The sequence below is a fragment of the Embiotoca jacksoni genome, unplaced genomic scaffold, assembly GCF_022577435.1.
Source record: "Embiotoca jacksoni isolate LCO1_2020_lvr unplaced genomic scaffold, fEmbJac1.0.p SCAF_63, whole genome shotgun sequence".
Classification (NCBI taxonomy): Eukaryota; Metazoa; Chordata; class Actinopteri; family Embiotocidae; genus Embiotoca; species Embiotoca jacksoni.
In genome coordinates this window covers 487,614-507,500 of record NW_027185418.1, presented here as the reverse complement: position 1 = coordinate 507,500, position 19,887 = coordinate 487,614, and the positions used below count along the sequence as shown (strand labels likewise).

Genomic DNA, 19,887 nt, shown 5'->3' with positions numbered 1-19,887 from the left:
CCTTGTTAAAAAAAAAACAAAATCAAAAACGCCATTGATGTGACAGATGGCACACAGCATTGGCACCGACGCTTGACGCAACATCCATCTGTCTCAGAAAGGACTCGCGTGTATGAAAACAAACCTACATTAATAACTCCTTCAAATGAATCACCGACCAAATTTAACAACACCCCTGGAAGGAAGAAAACGCAGCCAATCTAAGCTGCTCCGAACGCGGGAGTTTTATCTCAACCCGGGAAGGGAAGTTATTGCTTCACTTTGTCGTTCTTTTCTTATAATTTACCGAACAGTCAACACGAGGGGCGTAAATCCCCCCGGAGATTAGTCAGCATAAGGTCATATGTTAAATGAAATCGAACAGGTTAAACTAACAATGTGGACTAGTGCTGGCAGTCTCTTTGAAGCCGTGTACTCAGTCACAGGAGCTGGACCGCTACCAGAAAATTGTCCTTTTTTAACTCCCAAAACTGCTCCCGACATTTGCTGAAACCATCATCCGTCACGGGAGGAGCGGTCGCTATTTTTTTTTTTTTTTTCTGAGAGGCACTCAGAATGGATTGTGAATTTATGATTTCAAGATGTGAGCGCCGTTCTCAGGCGGTTTGAAAAGGCCATCCGTTTTTTTTTTTCCTCGCGGGCCCCCCGAATCCCACTGACCGCCGCGTTTTCCCATGATTCACGGTGCGTCGATGCAGAAATGTAAAAACGCGTCGCACCGCGCCGCCTTCTTATCTGCGCGCGTGCCGTGCACGACATCTGCGACCTTTTGCACAAAGCGGTGCGTTTTCTTGTACATTCCCATATCAGCTTTCATTTATAATGATCCCCTTTTTTTTTTTTTTTTCAATACATCCTATATTTCATACTTCGGCACATTTTACACATTTTGTTTTTGTATTATTCCTTCGCTTTACTGCATGTTACGTCGCCCCTTTTTCCAAACCTTAACACCTTTAGTCTGGACTCCTTTCTTTTCTTTTTTAACCATATTTTCATTCATATATTTTACCAATCACATTCTAATGTTGCAGCTGCAGATTGTGTGTCAGCAGAACGCTTTCAGTCGTTAGTTGTTTTTTTTCCCATTTCAATTTTTTGCTGCATCAGCAGTTATGCCTGCAGGAATAATGATTTACCGCCCCTAAACACAGATTTTGTGCGTTTGCATGCGCTTACTTTTAAGTTACCGCAAAATAACCAACATGTATATGAGGAACCAGGTGATTAATATGCATGCCATTTACTGTATAATACTGTATTCCTGCTCTGATTCTGGTCTGGCACCTTCAACCTCATCTCTCCTCTCGTTTTCACATTCCCTACTTGCTCATGCGGCGCTAAATAATCACGGCCGATCACTCAATCGCAGTTTACTTTCACAAAATTCGATGTTGTCAGACACTTGGAAAGGTTGATTATCATCATATTGTTTATAGGCGGTTAACATATTGCTGCAGTATCGTACAGTGCAAGTGCATGAAAAGCCTTTTTCTAGTTTATAATTTCCCATGTCGTGAATAAACATGAACTGTAAGCTGAAGAAAAAAATACTTGGGAAATACTTTACATAAGCAGCGATGTCTGAACAGACAATGAAAAGTGCGCCAACAAAAACTCAAACTAAATCAAAAGTAAATTCATTGAAGAAGTTGCCAACAAAAAAAACAAAAAAAAGAGCTTCTGGATTTGTCCGTTTGGTTCTTCTGAGTTTTTCTTTTCTTCTTGGCAGCAGCTCTCAACGTTTCACTGTTTATATGAAAGATCAGAGGCTGTGACTCACTGCACTGTCACGTTTACACCACTAAAGAGATGCTTTGTTTACACGAGTTTAGGTGGCGGTCAAACGAGTCGGATTCAGAAGCCTCCGTCGAGCGCACGCACGCACACGCGCACACACACACACACACACACACACACACACACACACACACACACACACACACAGTCGCAGACGTACCCGCTCGAGTCGTTTAAATACTTACACATGCATATCCGATGGAAGACGTGCACGTGTCGCCGCAATGCAACATTTGAACATAGACGCACACGCAGAGTAGTGTGTGTGTGTGTGTGTGTGTGTGTGTTAGCGTTCGTTTATGTCACGCTCTTTTGTCTTCCTGCTCACAGAAATCTGGCGCTGGCTTTCAGTAGTCATTCAACAGCTCTTTGCTGCGAAACATGAGAGCTTCCACACACACACGCACACGTACACGCGTGTACACATTCACATACATGTATCGTTGAGTTTCCATCACTACAGAGTACATTACATTGACTTCCGTTCACTTCCTGCAGACTTTACACCAACCCTAACCATCGCCGCCGCCTGCCTAACCCTAACACCAACCCTGACTTTAAACCTAAACCCGACATTAACGTTCCTTCAACCCGAGTTGTCACCCTTAAATGTAACAATTTACATAACGGGAATTGCTTTTTGTCTCCGAAAGACACACGAGTCCCCACAATGTGTCTCTGCAAATAGACTCGTCCCCACAGTATAAATAACACAAGCGTACAACACACGCCACACACGCACTGTTGCCGTGTTCCCAAGTGACGTGCTGCCATTAGTACATTGTTTTACCCAGAAATCAACGTGTTTTCGTGCCCTCTTTTTTTTTTTTTTTTTATCACCGTCAATAAACGCACTGATTCTTCTGTCCTGCAGCAGAAGTGGAAAAAGAAACCACAAACGGCGGCAGATTTTTCAGACGCCCTCATTTGAAAATCCTTCACATCGGTGGCTCCGCCCCCTTCCTCTACGGAAGCCAAGACGGCGACCGTTTCGTGTTTCGCAACCGTTTCGAGTGCGTCGTCCTGGTACTTCTGTACTCGACAGTGCGAACGCACTTTACGCACTCAGACTGGCGAGCGTCAGTGCACAAAGTCTTCTCTCCTGGCGATGCTCGGCGCTGCCGGAGCCGGACTCTTCCTGGTCAGATTTTGAGTGTTTCTCATCCGATGCAGCAAAATAGGGAAATGTAATATAGAATACCAAAAAAAAAAAAAAATATGGAATGAAAAAAAAAATAAATCAATGGAGGCTTTGTGAGCTCGTAGTAAACTCTGGCTGCGTGACAGCGATTCAGCTTCCTCTGATTTTTTTTTTTTTTTTTTTTTGTAGTCCAGAAAATTGCACCCTGTTTTTATGGATTGCCGGGGAAGCGGCTGCCGAGCTGCAGATGGAACTCTGCCCTGGTTGTACGGAGAAGAGCGCGCACGTGCAGGAGATGTAAATCATATAGACAATCCCCAATTTAAAAAAAAAAAAAGACTTCCACTACCTGGAAAATGTTTGACGGATTTCAATGTTTCGCAGCTTCGGTATTTAGACCTCTGCAAACGACGTCCACATTTCTGAGAGTTTTTCAGAACTTCGAGTGGTTTCTGCAGTTTTTAATGGCTCTTACAAGTTGGAATAAAACAACTGTGGCAGGCAAAGCTTTGTATGGGAGATTGAGAAAGGACAGGTGAACAATTTTGATGCCAAAAAAAAAAAAAAAAAAAAAAAGCCACAAACGATCAGAAAAGAAGTGATGAGATTTGTCAATGGTTGCTGTATTTTGAAAAACAGAAATAACAGCTCTTAAATCAACGGTCTTCATCATTTGACGTGATGCACATCAACTGCTGCCTGTTTCTGTCGACCAAAGCCCTTGTTGATGGGTCAGACTTTTCTCTTGCTTTTGATTGGTCGGGGCAAAAATAAAGCAAAATACTGATCTACTGATACCCTTTAAAGAAAAATAGTATCTTTAAAAATGAACCCAAATTGATTATCTAATGTAATATAATATAATTAGACGTTAATTGGTGAAAAATCAGAGAAGAACGATGTCCGTCATGTTTAGATCATTAAGTAAACTGAAAACGCTGTGTCAAAAAAAAAAAAAGAAGCAATTCTTTAATGTTAACCTCTTTGTAAAGGAATATATCTCGGGCCTGAAACTTTTCAAAAAGAAGATTGCGGTAAAATAATTGAGTTCTATAAAGCTCATTAAACCTGCATGGAAGCATTTATCTCTGGTTTATACAGCACACACCCCGAGCTTCTCCTCTGCTTCTCTTTCTCCTCTGCCCTTGGTTTTATTCTGATGTCATTTCGATGACTCATTTGAACACGGATATACAAGTAGCGGGTGACAAAGCAGCGGGTGTTTTGCGGAGGGGGAAAAAAAAAATATGGATGCAATTTAGAGCACCACCAGCAACACTAATAACAATAACAACTGCTGGCGTGACTCTCCCCCCCCCCACCCCCGTCTGTTTCCCATCAATTTATCTTTCACACTCTCTCATCCTGTCTCACTGGATCACTTTCTCCTGCATGGCAACGGCCTGAGAGATCTGTACACACACTCGCACAGATGTAAACACGCAAACAAACAGCATGCACCGACACACCGGGACACGCACAAACACACACACACACACACACACACACACACACACACACACACACGATCCATCTCCCTGGAAACAGTATGTTTTTGTCCTCACTACAGCTGCTGTGTGTGTGTGTGTGTGTGTGTGTGTGTGTGTGGACTTGCTGCCGTCCCATGTGTCTTTGATTCTGCGGCTCAGTGTGTGTCCACACTTGTTTGTAAGTGTGTGCGTGCGTGTGTGTGTGTTTTCAGTCAGTAGTGTGAATGTCAACTCAAATTTATTTCCAAACCTTTTAGCAGCGATTTATCACAGAGCGCTTTCACCAAAAAAAAAAAACAAAGGACAACCAAAAATGGTGATGCATATGTGGAGTGTGTGTGTGTGTGTGTGTGTGTGTGTGTGTGTGTGTGTGTGTGTGTGTGTTGTGTAAAGAGGAGGGAAGGTAGCGCCTTCTGACTTTTATTGTTATTCCAGTTTTTATTCGTCTCAGATGGCGACTCAATCCCCCGTCCACCACACACTGCCTCCTTTGTTCTCCCTCCCTCACGTTCCCACTCTCGCTTTCTCCCTCCCTCTCTTTCCATCTTTCCCTTTCTCCGCTCCCTCGCTTTCATTTGTCATTCTGTCCCCCCGGTGGCTTTATTTTGTTCCTGCTCTCCTTCCTTCTTCCTTCCTTCCTTCCTTCCCCCCTTCTACTTCCTCCTTTGTTTTTCCGTCTTTCTTTTCCACCTCTACGTCCCGTATTTCCTCTTTCTCTCTTCCTCTCTGTCCTCGTCTGTGGCACTCTTCCTTTCCATCATAAAACACACACACACGCACACACACACGCACACACGCGCGCACACACACACATACACACACACACACACACACACACACACACACACGCGCGCACACACACACACACACACACACACACTTGTCAGGTACACAGCATCTTTTTCATACAGATGAATAACTCTCATTGCCGCAAAAGTCAGAGTTCAAACAAAATGATTCAAGTAAACTAATTTGTAGTTATTGCCATTTCAGAAAATATTCTTTTATCTTATAATCAGCCTGAAAAATGCAATACACACAAACACATCTGCACGTTAGCCACATACTCAACACTTTCATACTCGAGTATCGTCTGAAATAATGTCTGTTGGATTGAGTACAGAAAATGGTACTTTTATTAATGTAGTGTCATGTAGAAACATGAATTGTCTTTACTATGCGTTGGAATTTTTGCTCCTGTTGGAATAGATTTTCTGCATGTGTGCAGTATTTCTGTGAATGCACAGGTACAGCGTTTTGTGTATTAATTAGCTTACTTGTAGAATAAATTTGTGTACAAGTGCATTCAATTGATTCATTAACACGGCATGGGAACTTATAATATATATATAGTACATTATAGTACATTTATATAGTTCATGGGCCTGCAGGTGCAGTTCATTGTACATTTGGATACATTATATATTTACCGTATGTGCAGAACTGGAGCCAATAGGAAATAGTCAGGATGATCACAGCAGTCACATTTTCTTTATTTTCCATATCCACTAAATCTATTTTTTAGGATATACGTGGACTCGTCTGTGCTCAATTTTTAATATGCGCGTTGCCGAAGATTCATCAGGCGCTCAAACCAAAACCTTTTAATCCAGTAAAGAAACTTAAAACGTGTTTAAACTGTGAAGCGAGTTGCAAAAAAAAACAACAACAAAAACGGTCGCCGTCACTTTATCTCCGAATGACGATTAGTCTTGCGTTTTAGTGTTTAAGGACTAGACCCTACACGGTGATACGACCTAAACCCGGCCCGCGGGGGTCAGAGGTCGGTGTTTAACACCACACTGACGGTCGCCGATGGCGTTTTGCCGCGATGACGCATGCGGCTGCTCGCCCGCGTTCGCACGTACGCGCAAGTTAAACCAACAGCAGACCAGGAATGTGTCCGAGCCACCTCCCAGATTTTTTTTTTTTTTTTTTTAATATTGTTTGCACATGGCAGGGAAACACACACACACACACACACACACACACACACACGCACACGCACACGCGCGCGCCCTTTTCCCATCTCCTTGTGAGGTATAAGATCCCCATCTCCACCCCTCTTGACCTCCGACCTCTTCCTAAAAGTCAGTAGTCACTTTAACCTGAGCTGTCACGTACTATAACCCCGAACCCTTGATAGCTGCAAGCGTGCTGCACTTCACACTCACGGGCGCGCACACACACACACACGCACACACACACACACACACACACACACACACACAGACGAGTGCTCTCAGAGTAACCTCTGACTTCATTTTCACTTAAATACTCGTTTTTCTTTCCTAATTGAAATCAAACTTTCATGTATTTGCGCTTCGTTTTCCGCCGTGCTGCAAACGGGCACCAAAAGACCGGCGAAACACAAACAGTTTAGTTTTGCTTCTTAAGATTTATTTCACAGGAATAGTGAGAGAGAGAGAGAGAGACAGGAAATGAGAGGGAGGAGAGAAGGGGAATGACGTGCAGCAAAGGGAAGCGAACGGGGTCGTCGCTGCACCGATCTGGCGTTCGCTCGCAAAGCGCTCGGCTATCGGGTTGCCTCCAAAGTGCATTTTAAGGTTAAGACAAACACTGCGTGCATTAATCTCTGCGCTCCCATGAAAACCAAGCCCCAGAAACTGCGTTAAAAGGATAATTCCCAGTTTATTTCATACATGCGTATTTATTTTAGATTTTTTTTTTTTTTTTTTCCCCCCTCATAAATGTGTTTTTTCTGCCTCGTTGCTAACTTTACGAATGTATCGGGACGAACGGCACGAAACCCTCCTGCAGCTCTCCAAATAAACACCGCTTTCACGTGGAGCATTTCAAACGTTGTCTCACGGAACACAGCGGGTACTCTTAACGTGTCAGAACCTACATCCAGGGCAACTTGCACGCAGTTTACATGCGAGCCCGTGGGTTTAAATTTAGCGCGCGCTCTCGCTCGTCGCAAGCGAGTTTCCAAAATTTGAAGAACGTATTGAGATGGTGTCCTCTGCCGCCCGCTGCACTCATCGTCAATTTTTTATTTTTTTTTTATTTTTTTTACGTTCATATGTTCTCACACGGAGAGTTGTACCTTTGGCGGTACGGTCGGTCTCGTCTTTTTAAAAAAAATGTTTTTACTTTCCTTCACAGAAAGTGCGACCGCAGTGAAAGATCATTTGCACAGACGAAGGCGGCTACAAGCTGCTGCCTCGCAGCGTTTCGATTTGAACTCGGAGACAGGTGTTTAAAAGGATTTCAAGTCAAAGAAAATGATGTTTATTTGGGAACTGAAGAAGGGAGGGGAGGGGGGGGGGGGAGTGTGGCAAAAAAACCCAACAACCGGTCTGTTCGGGTTGAAAAAAAAAAAAGAGACGGAGAAAAAAGTCTGGAAAGTGGAGGGGAAATAAAGGTAAAGGAGGAGAGGGAGGAGTGGGGGGGGGGGGGTTCAGCCTCCTTTATCCGATTTTGTTTACGTTGGCAGCGGCGCTAATGGTTTAATGCGCCCTGAGAACACTGGGACCAGTCTGAACAATCTCACCGGGTCGGACCTGGAGGTCACGCAGACGCCCTACCTCGGCGCTCTCGGGTCCCGACGCCCACAGCGCCGCCCTGACCTGCCCAGATCTGCCCGAATGTATACGAGGGAGAGAGGGAGAGAGAGAGAGAGAGAAAAAAAAAGAGATGAAGGAGAGAAAGGAGAAGAAGAGGGATTACTTTGTGTCCTCTTTGGTCTTGTTTGTTGGTCTTTAATGGGCCTGGGAACACTTAAAGCACTTAAACCAGTCTGACCAGCGTGACCTCCGGGGGCACACGGGGTTAAAAGCCTTCTGCTGACAGACAGGATGACAAGGAGGGAGGAGGGAGGGAGGGAGGGATGGGAGGGGGGTGGCAAGAAGAAAGCGAGAGAGAACATGTAGTGAGAGGCAGCAGGGATGCAGAAGAGGGAGGGAAAACAATGATGATTATTACAACCTGACGATACATCGACGAGACCGATACTGTTTTTGGATTATCACAAATTGTTTGGTTTCATTTGGCCTGAAACGTCTCCTTATTGTTTATTCTACCATCTATTTATTTACTTACTCGCTGGAACAGCACTTTTTTTTTTCTTTTTTCGGCTGCGATTTGACCTCTTTGAGTCTTGCTCTGTCTCCACTCCGTCCAGCTCGTATTGCATTCATCGGATTGATTTTTTTTTTTAAAGTTCATTTTAAGTTTGAAATTCACATGTGAATGTTTATAAATGGCTAAATTTATGGAAAATTAAAGTCAATTACTATTTAACGATGATTATTAATTATTAATGAATTTTTTTTAAATTCACAGTTTTTTTCCACATATATACAGTATAACGACACCCACATTAATAATTTTATGATAGTTGAAAAAGATGATAAAAAAAAAAGAAAGAAATGCCCTCCATTGAAACATTTAAATTTGAGTTTCAAGATGCAACCTAACAATAATTGAACTGTAACGCAACCAGACCACATCCAGGGCTTAACGTGTATCTGAATTTATCTCTGACTTTAAGTGGTGCAACATATTAGGAATTATGTGTTGGAACTATTTCCTCACTCCATCTGGAGAAAAGTAGTCGCAGTCTATTAATCCTTGTAAAACCACAAATCATCATTTTTACATGACAAAGATACGAGGTATACAGATGTTTTTTTTTTTTTTTTTTTTTTTTTTTTTTTTTTTTTTAAAACCTTTGGGACAAAGGTAGATAATCTGTTTATCTCTGCTTTCAGACTCAATGCAAAGCGAATGGACTTTTGGCTCCAGCTCGTATTCAACATCTCTCACTCGTGACAATGAACACAAATTGCCTGCAAAATATCCGACTGTTCTACGGGGAGGATCTTTATTATATCGACATTACTTTAACTCACTGTTAATAGCGCTGCTGATCTTTCAAATTGAGCCATCGGTCAGGCTCAAGTGGTCATACAAAAAAAAGAAAAGAAACGCTGACGAGAAGGAGAGATGTGCGAGAGGAGGCTGAGAAAAGATGCGACGATAGAAAAGGGAGGCGAGAGAAAAGGATGGATGGGAGGTGGAGGACGAGGGAGAGAGGAGGTCATGTTGTCAGAGCGTCTGAGGGGTGTGGAGAAAGTCTTTCGCAGCTTTTTATCATTTATCTTCTCCGTCGGTGTGTGTGTGGGGGGGGGGGGGATGGGAGGGTAGTTATGTCTCCTTTTATCTCCTCTCATCCATCTTGCCTCCTCCTGCTCTGTCTATCCTCAAGTCGAGAGGCCTCGTCTCGCCCTCAGTGTGTGTGTGTGTGTGTGTGTGTGTGTGTGTGTGTGTGTGTGTGTGTGTGTGTGTGTGTGTGTGTGTGTGTGTGTGTGCGTGCGGTAGGAAGAAGGTCATCTTGGCTTTTCACTATTCAAATTTACATTATGAAATACACAACGACATAGAAGTGTTTCACGCACTCTCCCTTCACTTTCATTCAGTTAGGACACACACACACGCACACGCACACGCAGGACGGTGTGGTGGTGTAATGGGGCGTGATGTTCCTGAGCTCGGTCTGTTACAGGTGACTGAATCCCAAGTATGTATGTTTGTGTGTGTGTGTGTGTGTGTGTGTGTGTGTGTGTGTGTGTGTGTGTGTGTGTGTGTGTGTGTGTGTGTGAGAGAGACTGACTGCATGGAGCCATTAGCTGTAATATATCCTTTCCTCTCCGTCTGTATTTGATCCCTGCCTTTTCTCTCCAGCTTGTTTGCTCTCTCTCTCTCTCTCTCTCTCTCTCTCTCTCTCTCTCTCTCTCTCTCTCTCTCTCTCTCCTTCTCTCCCTCTCTCTCTCTCGCTGTTGGTTTTGGGGTATTTCAGGGGAAGCTACAAGTCATCGGCCATCTCTTATGCTACATATAATTTCAGTCCTCTGTGTGTGTGTGTGTGTGTGTGTGTGCGCGCGCGCACACAAGGTAAAGTTCTGGTTAATGTTGTTAATCCTCTGTCTTCACCTTCGATGGTGATGTTTAGCATAAGTTGTGTGTGTGTGTGTGTGTGTGTGTGTGTGTGTGTGTGTGTGTGTGTGTGTGTGTGTGTGTGTGTGTGTACACGTACGTACATTAAGGGGGTCTGGTTTGTATCGGCCTTACTGTATCCTGTTCTGTCCACACCTTGAACATGCTGACTGTTCAGGTGTGTGTGTGTGTGTGTGTGCGTGTGCGCACGCGCGCGCGTTTTTTGCTGACTACTCCATTTCCTCATTCATCATTCAATGTCTTTCTATAAAGAAAGTTGGAATAAAACAGACGCTTCTGTTCTAGAAGTACGAAAATCTCACTCGAACTGACATTTGCATTCGTAATAACACCAATTACTTTAAGGGGAAGTCCAGCGACTTTCAGACTAAATTGTCCGAGACTCGCACAAAATGGGGTTTTAAAAAAGAATGGGCAAGCAGAAAGGTCAATAACATTTGACTTTTAGTTCTTGATGTGAGTCGCGCCTGTAAAAACAGCAGATCCGCCACTTATTTTTAATGGAGTTTGATAGATAGACTTTAATTAGACCACGCTCGCCGCCTTCTCTCAAACTTTACACCTCGTGTTTGTAACACGGCATATTAAATGTCAAGCCCAATCCAAGTTCAACCAAATGATGCTATCGTGATTATTATGAACTTTTCAGACCTATAAAACATTTTATGAGACTGTTTTCACGGGCAGAGTAATAATCTGACGAATAACATAATATCTTGTGTAACATTGTTGGAACGCCCCTTTAAGATCCGACCTTACTTAACAAACTGTCATCTGGTTTACTCCTTCTGTCTGGACAAAAATGACATTATTTGAAATTATGTAATATTATTGTTTATTTCATTTTTCAGCAGCCGTTTCGCGTCTTTTTTTAATTTTTATTTTTTAGAACTCCCAAGACTGCTGCTTGTCTTAATCAATTAAGGCATCATTTAACATTTACAGATACCTTTGCCGGTGTCAAAACAGCCATATAAACAATTTGCTAAATTATGATTTAAATTGGATAGATAGATAAGACTTTATTTATCCCACAGTGGGGAAATGTAGTCGTCACAGCAGCATAGAAACACAGTTAGGAAAGAAAAAAAAAAGAAAGAAAAAAAAAAAAGGTGCACACATTAAGGAAAAAAAATATAAATACGTATACAATAGATAAGATAGACAAAAATAATGGTTTTAGAAAAGTAAGAGCAATGATTGAATACACACACACACACACACACGAATCAGAAACATGAATTGATGATGGAATAAATAAAGATTATAAATCTGAGCAAGAATACGAAAACCATCTTTCTGTATTTGACGGTTTACTTTGGGTGCTGCCTGATGAAATTCGGTCTGCTGAGTCAGTGACATCTTTTAAATCTCTTCCTAAAACATACTTTCATAGCCTTTGCTGATGTTAGTTGATTTTAGCGATAGACTCTTATTTCTTTTATACCCTGTTATAATTTGCTTTTAATACATTTTTTATGGTTGTTTTACGCGATCATCGTGTTGTTAAAACTGGTTGGAATTCACTTGCTGTTTTGTTTTAATGGCTTATTTTATGTGCAGCACTTTGTAACTGAAATTTAGAAAAGTGCTATACAAATAAAGTTTATTATTGTTATTCCTTCTCTATTTCTTCTCATTTCTATAACCCCGGCTATCACATAAAGTCGTCTTGATGTTTTTGGACAGAAGATATTACAGCTAAAAAAAAACCCGGTAAAGATGACATTGAGGACGTGAAGTGAAGCCAGGAATCTCCATTTCAGCATTAATGTTAACAAAGTATTTGTTCTTTGTTTTTCAGGTGTTGGCTCGTCCAAAGTTGTGGTGTTCTCTGCTTTTCTCAACGGCCGGTACCCTCCCGCTGACCTGACCGGACACATCACCGTGTCCTTCAGCTCGCCGACAGGTAAAGAAGAAGAAAAAAAACAAAAAAAAGTCGCTCGTGACACGTTTTCACGAGCTGAAGCGTGCGTGTTTCATTTCAACCAAAAGCTGTAATTTCACAGAGAAATCCCTCCTACAGATTCCATATTTCTATATTTAGCTCTTACTGCTCTGTTAAACATAAATCCACAGAACATGATACCCTTAGAAAACCAAACATGAACATGGTGGTTCAAAATATGCTCACGTGAATGAGAAAATCGAATGCTTTCTTTGCCAAACCACTGAAAACGTAAAACTCGAGTAATTAGCTCTTTGTATAGAGAGCGAGAAAAAAAAGTACGCTGTTTCATTTTCTGTCTGTAGCTTTTTTTTTTTTTTTTTTGCTCGTTAAACAACGATTTTTAGCGACCGAGTGCGACACTGTGATTGTCTTCATGGAGAGAATGCCTGAAAATGTGCACAGATATCCCCAAATGTCTTTCCAGTATGGCTGTTCAGAACGACTATTAATAATAATAATAATAATAATAATAATAATAATAATAAACGTTATTTGTATGGCACCTTTCATTCAAGAAAAGCATCTCAAAGAGCTTTCCAGCAAGAGAATGACATGCAGTGTTTGACATAAAAAACAAATATGAAGGAACATTTGAAAATATAGAAAATAAATAAAATGCATAAGAGCAGATTAAATGCGTAACATTCTAACATTGATAAAATACAATAGAGTTAGAGTGCAGAGAGAAGACTGTTAACGGTTCTGATAGAGTGTAATCCATCCCCTTATTATATCTATGTTTGTTTTTTCATTCATTTTGTTCTGCAGTGACATTTAAAGTCACGGAAAGACGGCGACAGTATTCACTTTTTAGTCCTGGGGGGTGGGTTGACTGATACCTAGATTGTAAAACTAATCTTTTAAAGTGAACCTTAGGATTTCTGCACTGGCGTTAGAAGCATCGTGAGGTTAGCCTGACGTCTTTAACATCACGTGTTAACGTGTTGTGCGACAGCGCCGAGCACCAGCTGCTGACGGAGCGCTGACTTGACGTAAAGACATCTGGGCTCTTTCCAGACGAGCCCAGTTCATGCTTCCAGGCATCTGTTTCCAGGCTTCGGCAATATTTCTGGAAGATATTACTTTTCCTCTCACAAACCAACAAAACCACTCTTTATTTCAAAATGTCACAGCCCTCCTCCTTAAAAGAAAAAAAAGACGGATCTATTTTAACGTTTGTTCAGAAAATCAGGTCATGAACATAATCGGTGTTTTCATGCTATTGTTTCCTTTGGATTACATTTGCTTTGGCAGAGCTCTGTTGGTGGAACAGTTTCCCCTCCCCAGAAGCACATTTAATGTGAAATGTCTGGAAATATTGGGAAGTTTTTCTCCCTTTTTTTTTTTTCTTCTTTTGGTTAAGCTTTATTGTGATGCTAAAAATAGTTGAAAATAATGAGTCTGGAGTGTCACCTCAGAAGCCAAGCAGCTTGAGAAGAGCGTGTCGGGGAGCTGATCGTGTGTTGGACTGTGGGCAGGATTAGAAAAGGTTGACAGGTTTGAGGAAGAGGACGCATGACAAGATGTGGAAAAAAAAATTACAAAATAAGTGAGAAACACGGGAGTTAGATGAGGGTAAGGAGGTAAAGAGGCGAGTTGTACTCTCGTGGAGAGGTGATGGAAATAGAAGGAGAAAATGTACAGTATATAAACTTGGGTGAAGAAAAAGGAGAGATTTTAAACTGAAGGCAGGAAGAAAGGAAGAAAGAAAGGTATTCCAGGATGGAGATATCATAAAATATCACGGTATGAAAGTTATTATTATTATTTTTAGTAAAGATGGGCATTTCAAGCAAAACTACTATTCAAAATTAGCTTGGAACAATTCGATTTTTTTTATCGATATTGGAAAAACTTCACCTGCAAAGCTCTGGACCCCTGAGAGCAGCGTCTTCTTCTTCTCCTTATGTCATTTATGGCAACTGGCAGGCAGTTTACCGCCCCCTTCTGAAGGGAGTTACTCTTTACAATCAGGCGCCTCGTAGAAACGGGGGGGAAATAAAGAAGAACAAAAGTCGTTTATACTAGTCGGTTTTGTAGAATATAAAGACTATTTGAGTATTGGAAGTTTGTGCCCCATCCCCTAACAACAGTACATATGTTGTAGTGCCCTTTGCTGAGTCTGACAGGCAGTGGAGGAGGAATGCAGTCGGAACGTGCAAGGCCAAAAAGTGACCCAAAAGTCATGCCTAAAAAGTCAAAGTATGACTTTTGGGTCACTTTTTGGCCGCCACGCCACGGGCACACCGATCGACGAAAACGTATTATTTTGATAACTTTTAATTCCAAACATGTTAAGAGTGCACAGACTCAATTCCAAGTCGGTCCAACAAAATCTGTAGGATAAGATCGTTAAAGTACAACATGTGCGAATCGCCAAAAATGGCGACTAAATTGAAAATGGCGGACTTCCCGTTGAGTTGACTTAATGGTGCGGTGGATCTTTTTTGTACATTTCGGTGTGATACACATGTCCACCGAATTTCGTGCAAGTAGGTAAGAAATATTTCCCCATCGTGTACCAACTTTCATGAGTTTTTGAATATGATAAAGTTTCCAAAAATGCATTCGTTTACGGAGAATAATAATAACGCGGAATTAAAACAGTGCACACCGTTGGACGAAAACAAATTCATGATGCCAAGAGAATGGTTGTGTGTTTTCTCCTCAGCTAATCTCCCGTAATGCCTCGTCCACTCTCATCCTCTAAACGCCGTCCTGGCTCGGGGAGGAATGCATCACTTCGTCTCTATTGCCTTTTTTCTTTCTTTTCTCCCCCTCCACTCTGCTAACCCACCCGGGGGTGATGATTACGGCTGCACACCACCCACCCCGCGTTACAACACTCCCACCCCGGGGGGGCTGCCGTGCCCTCCTTTTTAAGCCCTACAAAGGCTCTGACATTTAAGAAGACTGTCGACTTCTTAAGCCTTTCAAAGGAGGCTTGACGGTGGCAGGAGTCGTTACAATCTAGAAAGAATTTCATTAGTGCCCCTCTGTGATTTCCTTAATACCCTCAGAATGGGCTCTACACAAACACACACTTCGAGAGGGATCAAGTGGTCAAGTTGGCATTTACAGTACATTGTCAACTCACACACACACACACACACACACACACGCACAATGGGCATTTTCATCCGAGCGGTCCGAGATAAGTTGCGGATACTTTCCATAACACACGGCCAGCCATGATTCACTGGTTGCTAAGCCAAATCCCTGTGGAAACCCAGGAAGCTACCTTGGCAGTCTTTATTGTTTTCTCCTGTTTTATTGAGCCTGTCAGAGTGACCAGCATCTCAGTATGTAGTTGTCTCCTTGACGCTGCACTATTTTTGTTGGGTCCTTTCTTCTTCTTTTTTTTTTTTTACTTAACTGGTCTGAAATCCATTTGCAAGGATCTTTTTTTTTTTTTTTTTTTTGCAGGCCAGCTGATGCCGGTGTTGCTTCTTCCCTTTGCCAAGCAGATCATGTTCTTTGCTCTCTTTGTTAGTGTGCACGGTATAACAACAGCTTAACAGATGTGGAGGAATGTATGTCCACAGGCCAACGAACAAGTGATTTCCGTTTTATTTTATACAGGATTGTATAACAGATAAGACACCTTTTTTTTTTTCTTCTTGTTTCTGGCTTTCTCATGAGCTGGTTCAATTACTTACGATGAAAAAAATGTGGCTAGATACAGTGCACTTTGTCTTAATGTCTTTTTCTATTGTTTATGTATTTTAATGCATATTGGCGATTAATTATTTCATTTCGCTTAATAATCAACTTGTTAATGGTAGCAGAGGTTTTTACTCCCCGAGTGCTTTCTATTCAGTTGTATTTCATTGATCAGGCCATCAGCAGCTTTTGCAGTCTTTAAAAGCTGTCCTTAGATTTATTTTTTTTTTGCTTTAGAAGATATCAAAAAGTGTTAACTATTTTCTCAAATATTTTCTCGTATCGGTTGCTTGCTTAAAACTATTTTTGTATCTTATTGTGGACTGTCCAGAGATATCATGCATAAACTAAAGGTGTGTGTGTGTGTGTGTGTGTGTGTGTGTGTGTGTGTGTGTGTGTGTGTGTGTGTGTGTGTGTGTGTGTGTGTGTGTGTGTGTGTACCTGCACTAAACACTGTCACAATGCAAGTTACAGTAAGTGTAATCATATCATGATGGACAAGTGTCAATCTCAGCAAAAACTTGAATGAACCTCATTAAATTAATTATTTCGTGTTGGTTAATTCATCCTTCCTATTTAGGCCACTTATTTAGGGTCAAGGTTGCTTTTATTTAATTGATTATATTCGTAATAATTATAACTACATAATGCTTGCACATACTTTAAAAAAAAGTGTTATATGATAATAAATCATTCCAGTGGGCTTTTTAACAAACAAACAAAAAAACCAAAAACACGATCTGAAACCTGCCAATTCGATCAACTCTTTTTCAGTTCAGACTTTATTAAGGCTGCAGCACCCGGATGGTCCATAGAACCCCTCCACTAGTTCCAGGTTCATATTTATTCAGAATTTTAGAAGCTTTTTACTGGTTTGGACCAAATGTTTTTTTTTTTGGTCGCTGACAGTCGTGACGTTTTAAAAACCCTTTCGGGTTTCTGCCGCTGAAGAGATTGTGATACATTATACGACAGAGAGGTCAGCTCGGTGAGGAAAATATAGAAAAAGACAAAAGTGAAACAAAAATATGTCACCGTTTATTACTACCTTCAGTGTTTTGCTCATGGACACTGCAGCGTAGCGGCCAATGCAATCAAACCCTTCGATGTCTGTTTGAAAGACATATTTCTCAGTAGAAAGGCCAGCGAAAGCGCGTGTTTGAAAAGAAGCCAGCGAGTTGGCAACTGACAGAGAAGAATATAATCCTGATGTTTTACGTTCTCGTTAATTGTGAAAATTCAAAAACACAGATTTGGACAGAAAATGAGTCCAGAAAATGTCAAGGGAGGAATATTTTGAAAGCTGAGATATTTGATTTCTAAAACAAAATAAAAAATAAAATAAAAAAAACCAAGTAGTGAAACCCATTAGGTGAATCTGTAGTTAATTATACCAAAGAACACCTCCTCAACCTTCTCAGCTATTATCGATATAATAAAGGCTTGTAGTCATGAAACATTAAACTGATTTTTTTTTTTTTCTTCTACCTAATGGATCCAGAGTTTCATTCATTTCAGCCAGTCCAATTTCTCAGCCGTTATAAGAGATTTTAGAACAGGAAAACACTGATTGAACACTGGCTGGCAGCTGGCCAGCACTAGCTACTGTGTGTGTCTGTGTGTGCGTGTGCGTGTGTGTGCGTGTGTGTGTGTGTGTGTGTGTGTGTGCGTGCGCGCGCGTGTGTGTGTGTGTGTGTGTGTGTGTGTGTGTGTGTGTGTGTGTGTGTGTGTGTGTGTGTGTAACTGTGTGTTTGCAGTGAGAGGCTTCTTGCTCCATTTGACACGTCCTTTACGTTTAACTGGAGCTTTCACTCAACATTGATACTTTTAGTTTTCTCTCTCGGTTTTCTTTTTTTTTTCCTCTTTCCCTCTGAGTGTTGTTTTAGACATTTTTTCTTTTTCTCCAGCTCCAATTTTGCTTTTACTTTCTTTTCTTTGGCAGTGCAGGGGGCGCGGGGAGGGGGGGGGTAATCTGAGTTCCAGACAAGGTAATGACAGGATTAGATAATACTGCTCAATATGATGATATCACGAGGATTTGTTGGTATGTCGTCCATGTGTTTTACGGCCATCAAACTCCCCAAGTGTCACTTTGCTTTGAGAAATCTTTGAATGCTTCTCCATATGAGAGTTTATGATATACAGTACCTGTGTTAAAGGAAATAAAAACTTGAAGAATTGGTCCTGATATGAAGGCAGAGGGAGAAAGGAACCCAACTCAGAAATGTACAAAAAGTGCAGTTCTGTGACTGGTCACTTGAGGCTGCCTCTCAAAAGCGTGTCAATCCCAATAGATCCCCAAAGCAGAAATAAACATGTTGACATGTTGGTTCATAACACAGTTTGGGTCTCTACGGTTAATTTCTCAGCTGGTGACAACTGTATTGGGGTGAATCTTTGTAAAACGTAACCATTTAACATTATATTAAGGCTTAAAGTAATGCATCGTTAAAGACAGGACTGCTTGAGATCGGACAGCTGTCTACAGGTTTCAGCTGTAGATGTTCAGGCAGACCCAAACAGACAGAGATTCTTCAAGGTGCTGGTTTCAGTAACCGGTCTTCATTCAGCACTCCTTAGCTCCGCCCACACCCCGCCTCTTTGCCCATTTGTGGATTAGGAGCTTCAGGAAACCTGTGGGTGACATCATGAAGGCCGTGTCCATGTTTTAGACAGTCTACGGGTCACGCAGCTATTGATTGGATTTAATGCTTTTTCAAAAAAATATATGTTCACTGCACTTGTATTTGCAGTTAACTAATACATCAAAATTATTTTCTGCCATTTTTGGGAAAACCTCCTCACTTTTTGGCACAATGCTATATTTGAGACCAAATTTTGATATTTCTGACACCACTCTTTCAAGTAGTCTAGAAAAGTATGTGATAGAGAATACAGAAAATAGTACAGTGTAAAATGAATTAGTGATGCTGAATTTGGCTTGAACCAATGTAAAGGAATGCATGTGCTGTTGGCATCCCAGTATTGTTGACTGAATAAATGTTGTGCAATTGTCACAAAGTAATACTGATATCTGAATTTTTCAGATAGAAAGCAGAATTATGTCAGAAAAGAGAGAGTGATGAAGGCAGAGTTATTACAGGAAAGGAAGGCAGCCATAAGGAAGCGTGACTTTCATCAGATTTAATAAGACGTGAACTTTTTGACTCAGCACCTCGGTGCCTTTTTTTCATTGGCCTGCAACCTGCCATCTGCTTCTCATTCACATTCGCAGGAAATTCTCTTCGACCAATCAAATCAGAGCTTAATCTGCCAGACTTCCATTGCCGCGGCCTAAAGGTTAGAGAAGCAGCAGACTGAGTTTTTAAATCCCAGGGCAGCTGGGAAAATACGTCCGCAAGGAGCAGGGATAAGAGATGGTCTCCCTGCACAAAACTTTTTTTTTTTTCTTTTTTTTTTAAATGCCAATTTTGCAACCTGAGTCTTGTTTTTATGGTCGAGTGTTACTTTTTCTGCCCTTTTCCGAATGTTGTCGGGCAGATGCTCAGTTTTATAGATCGCTTATACTCCTACTCCTACAAAAGCAGATTTTATGTCACATTTCATACTTTATATTTTAAAAACGTCCATAAAAATCTAATATTTTCATTCCTTAGAAGAAAAAAAACCACATTCCCTCCCATCATTTAAAATCCTAAACTTTTGGCCTTGACGCTTTACATATAATACAATTTTAGAAAATTTTAGAAATTTAGAAATTTTAATACATAAGTAGAAATGGGGAAATAATTTACGTCTGGCAGAATCAATCAACACAAAGGCAACGAACCATTCCGAGTTCTTTGGTGAGTGACGGCCCAGATGAATAGTGGTTCTGAATCCTCGAGAGCTGGACTTCT

At 41.3% G+C, this 19,887-nt stretch overlaps 1 protein-coding gene across 2 annotated transcripts in view; it reads left to right on the top strand.

Annotated features, from left to right (window-relative positions):
• Positions 1-19,887, top strand: part of bbs9 (Bardet-Biedl syndrome 9) — a 164,277-nt gene that overhangs the window by 27,870 nt on the left and 116,520 nt on the right. For both annotated transcript variants that reach the window (XM_069174989.1, XM_069174987.1), the window contains one exon: positions 12,218-12,322. In XM_069174989.1, coding sequence (XP_069031090.1) covers positions 12,218-12,322 — 105 coding nt within the window. The remainder of the gene's footprint in view (positions 1-12,217; positions 12,323-19,887) is intronic.